This window comes from Xyrauchen texanus, chromosome 30 (genome assembly GCF_025860055.1).
Source record: "Xyrauchen texanus isolate HMW12.3.18 chromosome 30, RBS_HiC_50CHRs, whole genome shotgun sequence".
Classification (NCBI taxonomy): domain Eukaryota; kingdom Metazoa; phylum Chordata; class Actinopteri; order Cypriniformes; family Catostomidae; genus Xyrauchen; species Xyrauchen texanus.
This window is the reverse complement of record NC_068305.1, coordinates 3,185,993-3,200,972: the sequence shown is the minus strand read 5'-3', so window position 1 is coordinate 3,200,972 and position 14,980 is coordinate 3,185,993. Positions and strand designations below refer to the sequence as shown.

Here is a 14,980-nt window from a genome sequence, read left to right as displayed (position 1 = left end):
TATTCATAAAGGAGTTTGGGCCATGCAAATTACGGGAGTTTCTCGGGAGAAATAACAAACCGGGAGGGGTCCGGGAGATATGGCTAAAAAAACGGGAGAAACCCGGGAAAAACGGGAGTGTTGACAGGTATGCCTCTGATGTGTTTGTTTACCAAAATAGGCAGTAAAGGGCCAAAAGGAGGCAATTTATCTTGATGAAAATAATAATAATAATTTATTTTAAGTCATAAAACTGCAATCCAAATATTACATTTTTATAGGCTACACACAAAAGGAAGAAAAGGACCAATAAATAAGAGGCTCCTTAGTATGTTAAATAGTGGCAGGCAAACCACCCAGGCTTACAGAAATGGTTTAACCCTACTACCAGCAAATGGGAAAGTACAACACTCACCCCTTCAAACTGGACAAGTTGCCAAATGGCTCAGAATCATGTGAAATCAACATGTTCTCAATGCGTTGACAATGCGTAAACAACACATGAAAAATTAACACGTTGACAACGCTTAGACAACACGTTAACAACGTGCAAACAACGTGTTGTTGAGGTGTTGTCTATGCGTTGTCTACGTGTAAGAAGTCACATACTTTTGAACTGGATGGCTTTCCATATATGTGTGTGTCCGCGCTTGTCTGTCTGTGTCTGTGCATGTGTGTGTATGGGAGACAAAAAAGTGTGTAACAGTATGGGAAAGAGGCTAAATGTAAGTAACATGTTTTATAAGAAATATACAATTCAGAGATGTCCAAAATAAAAAAATTAAATACAAATCTGCATAATGTGTAAGCCAGTTGATGCCTGGGTCCAAATTTACCCACGAACCTTGAACGCATACAATTTAACAATTTGTTTTAAATATATAATATTATTTATACTCATGATAGTCCTGACAAAGCCACAAAGTTTGGTTACTGTACTAAAAACTATGAGGTATTTAAAAAAAATTATTTACCTACTTTCATTGGTCACAAAAGACCCAAACACAAAAGGATGGTTAACACGATACTTTTGATAAAATATTTCATTAATAAACCCAGATTTTTACCAAATTAATCCCATCTTTAAAATGGACCAGTACCTTAAAATAAAGAAAAGGCAATATGATATTAATTGATAAATGTTCGTTATATTGTGATTTCTATCTCCGACACACAGATGACGCTGTTTCCTCTACTGCATCAAAGAGACACATCAACATCCGGGTCACGTTCAGATCGGCTTGTGTCTCCAGGATCGAAACAACAGCTATTGTATTTATTTAATCCTTTATTTGTTTGTTGTTCTACGGTGTTCATTGCGAGTCCACTATTAATTCTTTATAATCTAGAACAATCGGTCTATATTACAGAAGACAGAGGAGTTTGAATCAGACGCACCTGCTGCTGGTATGTGATCAGCTTAGATAATTCTAGAAAACTACAATAATAATCGATATTATTTATATTATTCAATTGGTGACCAATCTGTGAAAAGTGCACTCATTGTTTTAATGTTAATTTTATACCCGTTTTCGTTGAAAAATTCGCAATAAAACACATCGTTTTAACATTGTAACCTTGATTTGCCCATAATAAACTGACACAATAAAAGCTATTTTTTTATTCTTTAATTTAAAAAAATCATGATTAAAAGTGTTACATTTGTAGCCGTTCAGGATTTTATTCAGATAAACTATTTATTTTTTCTTCTATGAAACATATTTGAGTCCAGAATACGGATATTTTCTCAGATAAACATACAGTTCTATGATAGAGTGTTTGTGCTACAGGACTCTTCAGATTAAAAATGATTCATTTTATAGATGTAATATTGATTGGAATAATCACACTTTCATCAAATCAATAGATTCCTCATTTGTTTTTATATTGTTTATTCAATAACAGGTTTTGGTCTGACATGCGTAATTTGATTTGTTTAGAATCTCGATAAACTCTATTTAACATTAATGATGTAACTTTTGCATTGTATAGGCTAATAATAGAAGATGGTCACTTTTGGTGTTTACTAAATATTATTTTTATTTTGGGGAAAAGTTATATTCATAAATGTAAATGCCAAACAACAACAAAAACATTTTACCAAACAAGTCCTTTCAAAATACTAGGAAAATCTTTTAAGTAAATTAATTTATGTAATGACATTCTTGTGGAGTAATTTGTCATCAATTTATATTATTAATATAGTTTATTTATTAATTGTTATGAATAATTTTGAACAAAGATGTACACTGTTCATTTACTAAAAGCCAATGAATTTATGTATTTTGTAAAATGTGAGATATAATAAATGCCAGCAGATGGAAAAAGGCCCTTTGCTGAAGTTGAAGACCCAAAGTTCTTTAACAATTTCTTTTTTACTCATATTGTCTTTATTGGTCTTCAGTGATATTTTTTCTTTCTATCCTCATACATTTTGGGACCAGAAAAAAAACACTTCAGGGGGTTCTTTAGAGCCATTCTGACCTGCAAACTGCAGTAACTACACATTTTGTTAATGTTAATTGTAATGTTATTACCAAAATCGTGTCCTGAAAAACAAAGTGGGAAAACTGAAGCAACTATGAGGCCACACTAAAAGCATGCAACTGTGATACAAATGTTCTCAGTTTACCTGTTGGCTTGCTGACTGCATAATTGTGACAACCTTCATTTTTATGTCTTTTAGTGTGAGTCAAATTTGACTTCAGAATCACAGATGGGTGTAGGATAAATGATTCATGGTCTGATGTTATTAATGTAATTGCTGTTTGCCCCGACTCTCGGTGCAGATGTGATGAGCAGTAACAGTCACCCCCTGCGGCCCCAGAGCTCCGTGTCAGAGATTGATCATGTGCATCTGCTGTCGGAGCAGCTGGGCTCGTTGGTGTCTGGTCAGGAGTACAGCGACGTCACCTTCATTGTGGAGCAGAAGCGATTCCCCGCACATCGGGTCATCCTGGCAGCACGATGCCACTATTTCAGGTACATCTGCGTGTCTGGGCGTGATCACACTGAAACTTGTGGGCTTCACAAAATGTTTGGTTAACTGAAACCTTGTGAGGCACTCTAGGAATGTAGACCAAACCCGAAAGTTGAAGGGCCAGTTGCTGGGAAAAAAAAACTGTAGTAGATTGTTAGTAGAAGTGGGCGATTAAAACAATATATCGGGAGAAATGTGTCAACACAAAAAAAATATTCAAGTTGCATCAATATCGTGGATATGCAAAATGCGAATTCAAGCTCCAAATAATTAGAATGTGCCATTTGGACTGATCTGTTTTTATCCGTCATCAGTTACTTTAGCATTATTTTGCATTGCATTTATTTAATTTAATCAAACTACATGATGACTCGAAGACTTTATAGATATTACAGTTTCATTTTCTGTAAAGCTAATTTGACACGATAAGTGTTGTGAAAAGCACTATACAAATAAAAATGATAAGATACGAAGTTAAAAACACAATGGATGTGCCGACAGGGGACACATCCATATAGTCACATTTTTCTTTGCATGCACTCGCTTCAATTTAAAATACTTGATTATCGAATGAAAATATGCAAAGAAGTGAGGACAAAAATATACATCTAACATCTACAATGATAAAAGATTTAGATGCAGCAAACCCCTGATTGTTTTTATTTCACCTCTAGAAGCCGCTTTTATACTGTAGAATCTTCAAGCATCTGCAGCAGCAGAGCATGGAGGGAAAAAAAATATCTTCATTGATTTTTGTAGATAACCGATAGTTCCAAAAAGCAACTATTGGGACCTATTAATCAGTAAAACCATATATCGGTCTACCTCTAGTGTCTACTTTACTTTCAACATTATTTTAATAAAAAAAAAAGAGCTTTCATAATTTTTCAGATGTTTTTAAATCATTTAGATATAGATTGTTTTCAAACAAACATTTCAAGATTATCCCAACATAAAGGTTTACTTCACCTATACATAGTGTGTAATGAATTGACTATCCTCCACAGAGCTCTTCTGTTCGGTGGAATGAAGGAGTCTCAGCCTCAGGCAGAGGTGTGTTTGGAGGACACACGAGCAGAAGCGTTTGGAATGCTGCTGCAGTATCTGTACACCGGAAGAGCCAGTCTGAGCTCTGCTCGAGAGGAAGTTCTGCTGGACTTCCTGGGTCTGGCCAACCGTTACGGGCTGCAGCTGCTGGAGGACTCCACATCTGAGTTCCTGCGGACGGTGCTCAACACTCAGAACGTCTGCCTGGTGTTTGATGTGGCCACTCTGTACTCTCTGAGCGTGCTCGGTGCCGCCTGTTGCTCATACATGGATCGACATGCTCCAGATGTTCTGGTGTCCGATGGCTTCGTGACACTCTCCAAGGTAGACGTGAGTGCTGTGAGACTCAAGGATGTGTGTCACAGTGATTTTACCACGGTCAGGGGGCATTCATGGAGTGACCATGGTGAAATCTCGCTTGGCCTCCAGGGCTTTATTGCGCTGGCTACATCAATATGATTAAACATCAGTGTTCAATTAATGTTCATTCAAATTTAAAGGAATAGTTCACCCAAAAATGTATTTGCCCCATGTTATTCCGAACTGGTATGAATTTCTTTCTTATGTAGAACACAAAATATATGTTTTAGTGAATATATTGCAGTTGATAGTGCCTCTCTTTTAAGCTTAAAAAAAGGACCCAAAAGAATCATAAAAGAATTCAGTTCATGCATCATATTCCGAGTCTTCTGAAGGCAAACAAAAGGTTTTGGTAAATAGCATGGCAGAATTTAAGTCATTTTTAAAATCGTTCATGAGTGCATGTGGACATTTTTGGGTGAATCGATCCTAAAGCATTGATACTTACAGTACAGTACTAATGTTGTATTGAGAATATAGATCCAAACATAAAAATATTGATTCTAAAAAAGATTTTAACTAGTGATACAATAGTTAGGTTACAATGAACATGAACGTCAATCTTGAGCTTCAAAGAAAAAAAATTAAAATAATTATATTTGAGCAAAAACTAGCGCTAGATTTATTCAGCTCATCTTAACAAGCATAAATGTTTTTACAACAGTAATACTGTAGCATCCAAATAGTAACAATAGTTAATTTTGTGTTCACTAGTTACACAATAGTAGAACCGTGGTTACTTTTTTCGTAAATATAAACAAAACAGAAGTGTAATATATATATTTTTTTTATTATTATTATTTTCTCCCAAATTTGGAATGCCCAATTCCCAATGCGCTCGAAGTCCTCATGGTGGTGTAGTATCCCACTGCAATCCAAGTGGTGGAGGATGAATCATATTTGCCTCCTTGTCTGAGACAATCTTATCACGTGGCTTGTTGAGCACATTACAACGGAGATCTAATGCATGTGGTGGCTCACGCTATTCTACGCGGCATCCACGCACAACTCGCCACGTGCTCCACCAAGAGCGAGAACCACATTATAGCGACCACAAGGAGGTTTACCCAACATGACTCTACCCACCCTAGCAACCGGGCCAATTTGGTTGCTTAGGAAGCCTGACTGGAGTCATTCAGTCAGGCTTTGAACTTACGACTCCAGGTGTGGTAGTCAGTGCCTTTACTTGCTGAGCTACCAAGGCCCCCTAGAAGTGTAATAATTTTCTGTTTAGGCCCATAAATAAAAAAACAAAACAATAATGACTTGAATTATAACAAAAACATTTTAAAAAAAAATTCTGCTTTATCACAAGGAATTGCTAAATAAGAAACTGTAGGCTGTTTACAGTTGTCAGGAAATGTGCGGTCACAGGTGTGCAAAAGGGGCTCAACCAATCAGGCGTTGGAACAATCTATTTCATAAATCACCTTGTTACAGATCACTAGCTCTTTACTGAAGGAGGAAGCGAGGGCCGGGTAAAATGTCCAATGTAAGTCTCTTTATTCAAGCACTTTTCAGTGTAACACAAAACGATTTGCTTTTCAGCACAACAGAAACGCAATAATTTGTGCGTCTCTCTCTCCATCTGGACTTCCTTTTTATCCTCACAGAACAGCTTTTAGAGATAATGTCCCACAGGTGTCAATCCTTACCGTTCTTCCACTCTCGGCCTGGCTCTCCACAGACATCACTCGGCCACGGCCACATCACCACACACATTTATGCTATGTTAATTCTACCACAAAATTAAGAAATAAAGGCAAGATTATATTGCTAAATAATAGGGGTGGGTATTGATACAGATTTTTCAATTTCGATTCGATATCAATTAGATATCGATTCAAATGGGCATATTTCAGTCCCTTTTGCTTACATATGAAAGAAATTCTCTCTCAGCTCATGCTGTTACATCTACAGGGGACCTTCTAACTAAGTACACTACCAAATTATTTTTACTAATTATATTTTATTAGTTTTTCATCATTTTGGCTTTTTAAAAATGAACATTATATGTTGTTACATGTTAATTGCTTAATTGCATAATTTATACTATTTACTAGTATATACATTGATTTGCTGAACATGGGGTACGATCTCTTTAACAAACGCGGCATTTCTGTAAAGCATGTCTGTAAATGAGCGCATAATAACCAGAGAGACTCAAACAGATTTATCTCATCCGTGCTATTTATTAGAATTGGGTGTTTTTCTTTTCTTTTCACACAGTGAGATGATCTCGCTGCTGTACTACTTCACCACTATACTACTCAATCACTGAATGAATTCGAAACATTTACCAGCCAGTGGAGAATCACACACATTTTTACTTGCATAGCGTGAAATGTGAGTGATTTCCTCTCATTGTAGTAGTGTTGTGCATAAAGTAAAAAGATCGATCTAGGGTTTCCGTTGTCCGGTAATTACCGGACATTGGCTGGTAAAAAAATTAAATGTCCGACAAAATTAAATCTCTCCGGTCAAATTGTCCGATTAAAATTGCCTAATAATCCCGTCCCCCTAACACAATCTGAATTTGAGAATAAGCCTAAAATGTATAAAGCAAAAATACACCGATCTCTTGCTATGTTATAAAGGAACAGGCTCTATCGTTTGAAAGTTATGAAACAACATCGCATGCTGCATTTCAAATAAAGCGCACGCCTAAAACGGCTGCAATATAGACCTAAACAATGAACGATTGATTGAGACGTTTCAAATATGGCCAGGCCCAGGCAGACTAGCTTTAAAAGCTTTTTTCAGAGGCCAGACGATGGTGAATCAGGAACATCTCATTATAGATAGATCAGTGCTGCTAATCCGCGCATTCGTGCATTTTTTTTTCTCTATCATCAAAACTGAATAGCCTATGTTCATCAGTGCATGGTTACAGTCTATATCAAGCAGGGACACGTTTGTGTGCATTTTATTTTGTGATTTCACGGAATTAATAGAGAGTCTCCGCAGCGGCGATAGATTGAAACGCAGCGTCCTAGTGAAGATTGCGCAACTTCGCGCAGCGCGTCGTCCATGCAACTGATAGCAGCGGACACGGCGCTCAGCTTGACTTCAAAAACAACAGATTTTAGCGCTAGATCTCTTATTTAATAACGGACTAAATGAATGATCTGCTAGTTAACTGGAGATGTTTTATTTATTTGTATTAGGTATATCCGTGCCTCAATGTTTCAAAAAGTGAATGTGTGTGAAACCACAGTAAAAAACAATTGCCGTTGATTGACGCCAATCGGACGTTCATGGTTTTTTTTTTCGTCTATTTGAAAGTTAAGCTAATAATAATATGTTGCATTCTATACGGCCTGATTGTGTCATTTTTTAAGTTACATAGACTGCCTCCAGTTTTCCTCAACTTGACTAATTAAGAGGCGATATATTTGACCGGCATATCATCAAAATGTCCGTAAAACGAAACCTCGTGACCGGCACCATTTTTTTCTAGCGGAAACTCTGCTTGGGATTTAAGATTTAAATAAAGATTAAATTGTTATCATAAATCAAAATTGACCATATGAACGTCCTCAATACATGTTCCGGCTCTTAATGAGCATGATTCATGTCTTCATAACATTTTCTGCATCTGAAACGACTTTCCTTCTCGGTTGATGGTTAATGCTAATATAAGTTTTATTGGTTAATTTTACTGCAGGTAGCCCTACTGCAGCCTTATAACATGTTTCTCTCTGAAACGTTACATAAATAGAATGGTTTGCGAACGCTGTTTCACGTAGACTTTAATAAATAAATTGATGCCTAACAATGCATGTGTCGCAGACTTTTGTCTGTTTTAATTGAAGTGTTTGTTAGCTGATCTCCTGTGTGATTTACAGGCTGCTCTGCTGACGGTCGTTAGCCGGGACTCGTTTGCTGCCAGCGAGCGGGAGATTTTCCAGGCTTTAGCGCGCTGGTGTCGGCAGAACGGTGAGGGGACGGCCACACAGGACGTGATGTCAGCGGTGCGTCTTCCACTTATGACGCTGACGGAGATGCTTAATGTGGTGCGACCCTCGGGTCTGGTTAGTCCTGATGACCTTCTGGATGCAATTAAGATGCGTTCTGAAAGCCGAGATATGGACCTGAACTACCGTGGCATGCTGAGTGAGTCATTCGTTTATAACGAATACGGTTGTGCCAACACACTAGTGAGCTACCTACCTAGACAGCATGTTAAAGGAATGTTTTGAAGAACTCCAAAAATGAGCTGTGAATTATCAGTTATTGGTACCGGCCCATACATTTTATATCTGTGCATTCTAGTCAAACTAAAATGGATGATTTCAATATTCAATATTTGTGTGTGCTGTGTAATGTTATGCTTATTGTGTGTCGTCCTTAGCTGAACAACATGCTAACTGCACACACAGTGGAAAACAACTTTGAGTGAAGTCTGTCATACAGAGCACTAAATTGCTGCCTGTGTACTGTAGAATGTAGAATGTTCCAGATCTGTCACTTAAAAGGTTCTCTTTCAGTCAGCTCCCTGCAGTTTGGAACAGATTCATTGAGTGCTTTTCATTTCGACTGTACACTTTTGAAAGGCTGCTCTCTGTTTGATCATTAACTGGGGAATATCAAGACATGGTTATTTGTGTTTGTGTGTGCAGTTCCTGAGGAGAACATAGCCACGATGAAGCATGGTGCTCAGGTGGTAAAAGGGGAGCTGAAATCTGCTCTACTTGATGGAGACACACAGAACTATGATCTTGACCATGGCTTCTCCAGACACCCCATAGAGGAGGACGGCCGTGCAGGGATTCAGGTCAAACTGGGCCAGGCTTTCATTATCAACCACATCCGCATCCTCCTGTGGGACCGGGACAGCCGGTACATCTCCCTCTCTCCACCCCCAGCAAACCACTTAATATTTCAACTATCTTCTTAATCTGAGGAATAGGGTGGTAAAGATAGATCATGCTACAATATATCACTATACAAAATTGTGACGTCATGCATTGTGGATGTGAAAAATGTATTGCAAAATAACATTTAGATTTAACTTTATCCATTTCTATTCATTTTGACCAACAAAGAGTTTAAACAACAGAGAGTCAATGTAGATCTAGTCTCAGCCTCAGATGGCAAGCTCAAGCTCACAGTCTATGTAATAATTGTCTGATGCCTAAAGCACACAAAATTGGAAACACTTTTCAGTCCAGTTAGACCAAATCTGATTGGCTGACTTCTACAGAATTTCCGAGAGCTTAGTTTGTGCTGGTTCAGGTAGAAGCACAAGTTGAGTTCTCAAGGTTCTGTGTTGATACAATGAGCGCTTTTGAGGACTTTGCCCATGTTTGCCAGATTGGTCACATCACTCTTTTAAAGATATTCAGCGGTTTGTTTGAGGCACGTAGCAGAAAGTAAAGCGGAATATTCTGCTTTGTTTACTTGGGTATCTCTGTGAAATACTCTGTAATGAGGTTCTGTGCTGTACTTACAATTCCCGTGTGTTTTCTGTGCAATTGCTCGTTAAGACTCGTGCACAATTTTTATAAATAATTTATTTTCCCATGATGGTCTTTTATTATGGTATGAGCCGTCTCTGATATCCCTGCCCCTAAACATTACGTAATGGCAAACACGGCTGTGACTGGTCACTTTGCATGTCAGTTTGAAGCTTTTCATGCCTAATTGGCGGTTCTTTGCCAATGTTAGCTGCGAAAGACCCAAGACCTTTTCTTTGTGAGACTAACATAGACCTAATGCATCATTACTCACTTATTACATCATATGCCAATTAATTAATCAAATTAATTGCAATTAATCACATACACCAATATTTACCTACAGGACCCAAATAAAAATTATTTTGATATAGAATTATAAAGTAATTATAAATATAATTCAGATGATTAAAATATGCATTACTATATTGTGGCAGAACTATAGTTCACAGCAATCCATTTTGAAATTGAATTCGCTAATCTGTCCGAGATAGATTCATTATAAGAGTTTTTCATACGTCTACATTATGTGCATGCGACAGACAGATGCTTTTGGAGCATCTCACTTTGGCTGCGTCATAAACACAGTGGTTTTAGAATGCTGTGTGAAGTTAGATATAGTTAGATATACCCTTCCATTCAGATTGTGCTCAGTCAAAAGATCACATCCTCGGGCGAAGTCCAAACTGTGTTATTGGGAATGGGACGCCACACAAAGAGGCGTTCCAAACAAAAGTGAGCAACTGAACTCCTCACGAGGGGCCCTTCCTCAAGGACATAAGCGAAGGGTACATGCGTTGGTCACTTCAAAGAAGTAACTTTACCATTTGTGATCACATGACGGGTGGCATGTCCTCTCTATATATTTTAAAGCAATGAAGTCTCAAAATATTCTATGTTCAAATGCTCGGGCATGCGTTACAGCCCTTTTGTAGCATATACGCCTCCGCAGTTTACATTCATCCTCATACATTAGATCGTAGACAGCCATAAGCAGAGACCCTCCAAAAACAGGATTATGCTTCCTGCCCCCTGCTGTCTGAGACTCATAAAAACATGACTGTGCGATTACAAGCTTGAATTGATCTGAAGGTAGGAATGTTCCTTATTGCAGTCCAGGGGAATAATTCATTGCAAGAAGTTTTTGACTGCTTTATTTTTATATAATTATTTGCACTGGATTCATGCATTTATTCGAGTACTAATACTGAATAATTAGAGCTGTCAAAATTAACGTGTGAACACATGCGATTAATTAAAAACGTTTAATATATACATTTTTCTTAATTGCGATTATCACATTTACTGATTTGACATTAGATTCTGACATTTTATTGAGCTTCATGTAAGTTCTGAACACTGGTCGCTCAGGAATGAGGCACATATATAACGCCATAGGAGAGGGACAAACTTTGTGAAGTGTCGGATCATTACACTGACGCACACACTGTGTGAAACAACACTGTGTCAATGATCAGGTGATTGAGAAAGCACAAGAAGGAAAAAATGCATTTTGACAGGAAAGACGTAAATATAGATTAAAATGTCAGCACTTTCAAAATCTGCTATTTAAATATTTTAATCGACTGGGATGACTTCAGCAACAATTACTTATACTTAAACATATTTGTTTGTTCAAACACTAAATCCTAAATATGGCCAATAATAGTAATAATGATTACTACCTTAGCAAGCGCCGCTAATGATTATAAGTGTTGTATTTAGTTTACATTGAGGTTATTGAACAGAAGGTGATTATGAGTTAATTCGGTGCTCTTTCTCCCCCTGTAGGTCGTATTCATATTACATTGAGGTGTCGATGGATGAGCTGGATTGGGTTCGAGTTGTGGATCATTCGAAGTTCCTCTGTCGGTCCTGGCAGAATCTGTACTTCTCTCCCCGTGTGTGCAGGTAAATCTGCATGGATAACATATCAACATGTCACCACTTTTATCACCTGTTATTTACCTAAATTCACTCAATCACTTTCCAGAATGATGGTATTAGAATCGCTCATGTTAATAATCACTATTATTATCTTGTATTATATAAAACCACTTTAACTCTCTAAACAATTTCTCCTTCATGTCATAGGTATGTGCGGATTGTAGGAACACACAACACTGTAAATAAGGTCTTCCATCTGGTGGCCTTCGAATGCATGTTCACTAACCATCCGTTCACTCTGGAGAAAGGGATTTTGGGTAAGGACAATATCGGTCGAAATCCATCTTATTTCAAAAATGCTTTATTTGGGAATAATTATCTGCCTGCTGGGTGATTAAATATTATATTCTATATTTAAATGATCTTTTAAATGCTTGTGTCCTGCGTGATTTCCAAGTTCCCAGTGAAAATGTGGCGACCATCTCAGCGTGTGCGAGTGTGATTGAGGGCGTGAGCCGCTGCAGGAACGCCCTGCTGAATGGAGACACCCGCAACTACGACTGGGATTCAGGTTACACGTGTCATCAGCTGGGCTCAGGAGCCATTGTCATTCAGTTGGCTCAACCCTACATCATCTGCTCTCTACAGTAAGAAAAATACCTTTCAAACTGACGAACGAAGAGTTGTAATGACGAAAACTGAACTGTCTTTTTTTGTTAAATCAAAAAATATACAAGCCCCTTAGAGGACAGGAAGGGAATTCATTTTCTGAAATCGTTTTGCATTCCCTTGCAATAAATTTTGTATTCATTTGCAATTAACTTTGCGTTCCTTTGCAATAAGTTTTGCGTTCCTTTGCAATAAGTTTTGCGTTCCTTTGCAATAGTTTTCATTCCCTCGCAATAAGTTTTGCGTTCCTTTGCAATAAGTTTTGCGTTCCTTTTGCAATTAATTTTGCTTTCCTTTGCAATAGATTTCATTCCCTCGCAATAAGTTTTGCGTTCATTTGCAATAGTTTGAGTTCCCTCACAATAAGTCTTGCATTCCTTTTGCAATTAATTTTGCGTTCCTTTGCAATAGTTTTCATACCATCGCAATAAGTTTTGCATTCCTTTGCAAAAGTTTTCATTCCCTTGCAATAAGTTTTGCGTTCCTTTGCAATAAGTTTTGCATTCGTTTGCAATAGTTTGAGTTCCCTCACGATAAGTTTTGCGTTCCTTTGCAATAAGTTTTGCATTCCTTTGCAATAGTTTTCATTCCCTCACAATAAGTTTTGCGTTCCTTTGCAATAAGTTTTGCGTTCCTTTGCAATAGTTTTCATTCCCTCACAATAAATTTTGCGTTCATTTGCAATAGTTTGAGTTCCCTCACGATAAGTTTTGCGTTCCTTTGCAATAGTTTTCATTCCCTTGCAATAAGTTTTGCATTCCTTTGCAATAAGTTTTGCATTCCTTTGCAATAGTTTTCATTCCCTCGCAATAAGTTTTGCGTTTCTTTGCAATAGTTTTCATTCCCTCGCAATAAGTTTTGCGTTCCTTTGCAATAAATTTTGCGTTCCTTTGCAATAGTTTTCATACCATCGCAATAAGTTTTGCGTTCCTTTGCAATAAGTTTTGCATTCCTTTGCAATAGTTTTCATTCCCTCGCAATAAGTTTTGCGTTCCTTTGCAATAAGTTTTGCATTCGTTTGCAATAGTTTGAGTTCCCTCGCGATAAGTTTTGCGTTCCTTTGCAATAAGTTTTGCGTTCCTTTGCAATAAGTTTTGCGTTCCTTTGCAATAAGTTTTGCGTTCCTTTGCAATAAGTTTTGCATTCCTTTGCAATAGTTTTCATTCCCTCGCAATAAGTTTTGCGTTCCTTTTGCAATAAGTTTTGCGTTCCCTCGCAATAAGTTTTGCGTTCCTTTGCAATAGTTTTCATTCCCTCGCAATAAGTTTTGCGTTCCTTTGCAATAGTTTTCATTCCCTCACAATAAGTTTTGCGTTCCTTTTGCAATAAGTTTTGCGTTCCCTCGCAATAAGTTTTGCGTTCCCTCGCAATAAGTTTTGCGTTCCCTCGCAATAAGTTTTGCGTTCCTTTGCAATAAGTTTTGCGTTCCTTTGCAATAGTTTTCATTCCCTCGCAATAAGTTTTGTGGTCATTTGCAATAGTTTGTGTTCCCTCACAATACGTTTTGCGTTCCTTTGCAATAAGTTTTGCGTTCCTTTGCAATAAGTTTTGCATTCCTTTGCAATAAGTTTTGCGTTCTTTTTGCAATTAATTTTGCGTTCCTTTGCAATAGTTTTCAATCCCTCGCAATAAGTTTTGCGTTCCTTTGCAATAGTTTTCATTCCCTCGCAATAAGTTTTGCATTCCTTTGCAATAGTTTTCATTCCCTCGCAATAAGTTTTGCGTTCCTTTGCAATAAGTTTTGCGTTCCTTTGCAATAGTTTTCATTCCCTCACAATAAGTTTTGCGTTCCTTTGCAATAAGTTTTGCGTTCCTTTGCAATAGTTTTCATTCCCTCACAATAAATTTTGCGTTCATTTGCAATAGTTTCAGTTCCCTCACGATAAGTTTTGCGTTCCTTTGCAATAAGTTTTGCGTTCCTTTGCAATAAGTTTTGCGTTCCCTCGCAATAAGTTTTGCGTTCCTTCGCAATAAGTTTTGCGTTCCTTTGCAATAAGTTTTGCGTTCCTTTGCAATAAGTTTTGCGTTCATTTGCAATAGTTTGAGTTCCCTCACGATAAGTTTTGCGTTCCTTTTGCAATAAGTTTTGCGTTCCTTTTGCAATAAGTTTTGCGTTCCTTTTGCAATAAGTTTTCATTGCCTCGCTAATAAGTTTTGCGTTCCTTTGCAATAAGGTATGTCCATTTGCAATAGTTTTGCGTTCATTTGCAATAGTTTGAGTTCCCTCGCAATAAGTTTTGCGGTCATTTGCAATAGTTTGTGTTCCCTCACAATACGTTTTGCGTTCCTTTGCAATAAGTTTTGCGTTCCTTTGCAATAAGTTTTGCATTCCTTTGCAAAAGTTTTCATTCCCTTGCAATAAGTTTTGCGTTCCTTTGCAATAAGTTTTGCATTCGTTTGCAATAGTTTGAGTTCCCTCACGATAAGTTTTGCGTTCCTTTGCAATAGTTTTCATTCCCTTGCAATAAGTTTTGCATTCCTTTGCAATAAGTTTTGCATTCCTTTGCAATAGTTTTCATTCCCTCGCAATAAGTTTTGCGTTTCTTTGCAATAGTTTTCATTCCCTCGCAATAAGTTTTGCGTTCCTTTGCAATAAATT

The 14,980-nt window shown here is 37.5% G+C and overlaps 1 protein-coding gene across 1 annotated transcript in view; it reads left to right on the top strand.

Annotated features, from left to right (window-relative positions):
• Positions 1-1,199: 1,199 nt before the first annotated feature.
• LOC127624080 (BTB/POZ domain-containing protein 9-like) overlaps positions 1,200-14,980 on the top strand; it is a 65,126-nt gene continuing 51,345 nt past the window's right edge. The window contains exons 1-8 of the mRNA XM_052098725.1: positions 1,200-1,386; positions 2,769-2,961; positions 3,967-4,330; positions 8,215-8,482; positions 8,989-9,208; positions 11,617-11,736; positions 11,920-12,029; positions 12,170-12,359. Of these exons, the coding sequence (XP_051954685.1) occupies positions 2,774-2,961; positions 3,967-4,330; positions 8,215-8,482; positions 8,989-9,208; positions 11,617-11,736; positions 11,920-12,029; positions 12,170-12,359 (1,460 nt within the window). The 5' untranslated portion in view covers positions 1,200-1,386; positions 2,769-2,773. The remainder of the gene's footprint in view (positions 1,387-2,768; positions 2,962-3,966; positions 4,331-8,214; positions 8,483-8,988; positions 9,209-11,616; positions 11,737-11,919; positions 12,030-12,169; positions 12,360-14,980) is intronic.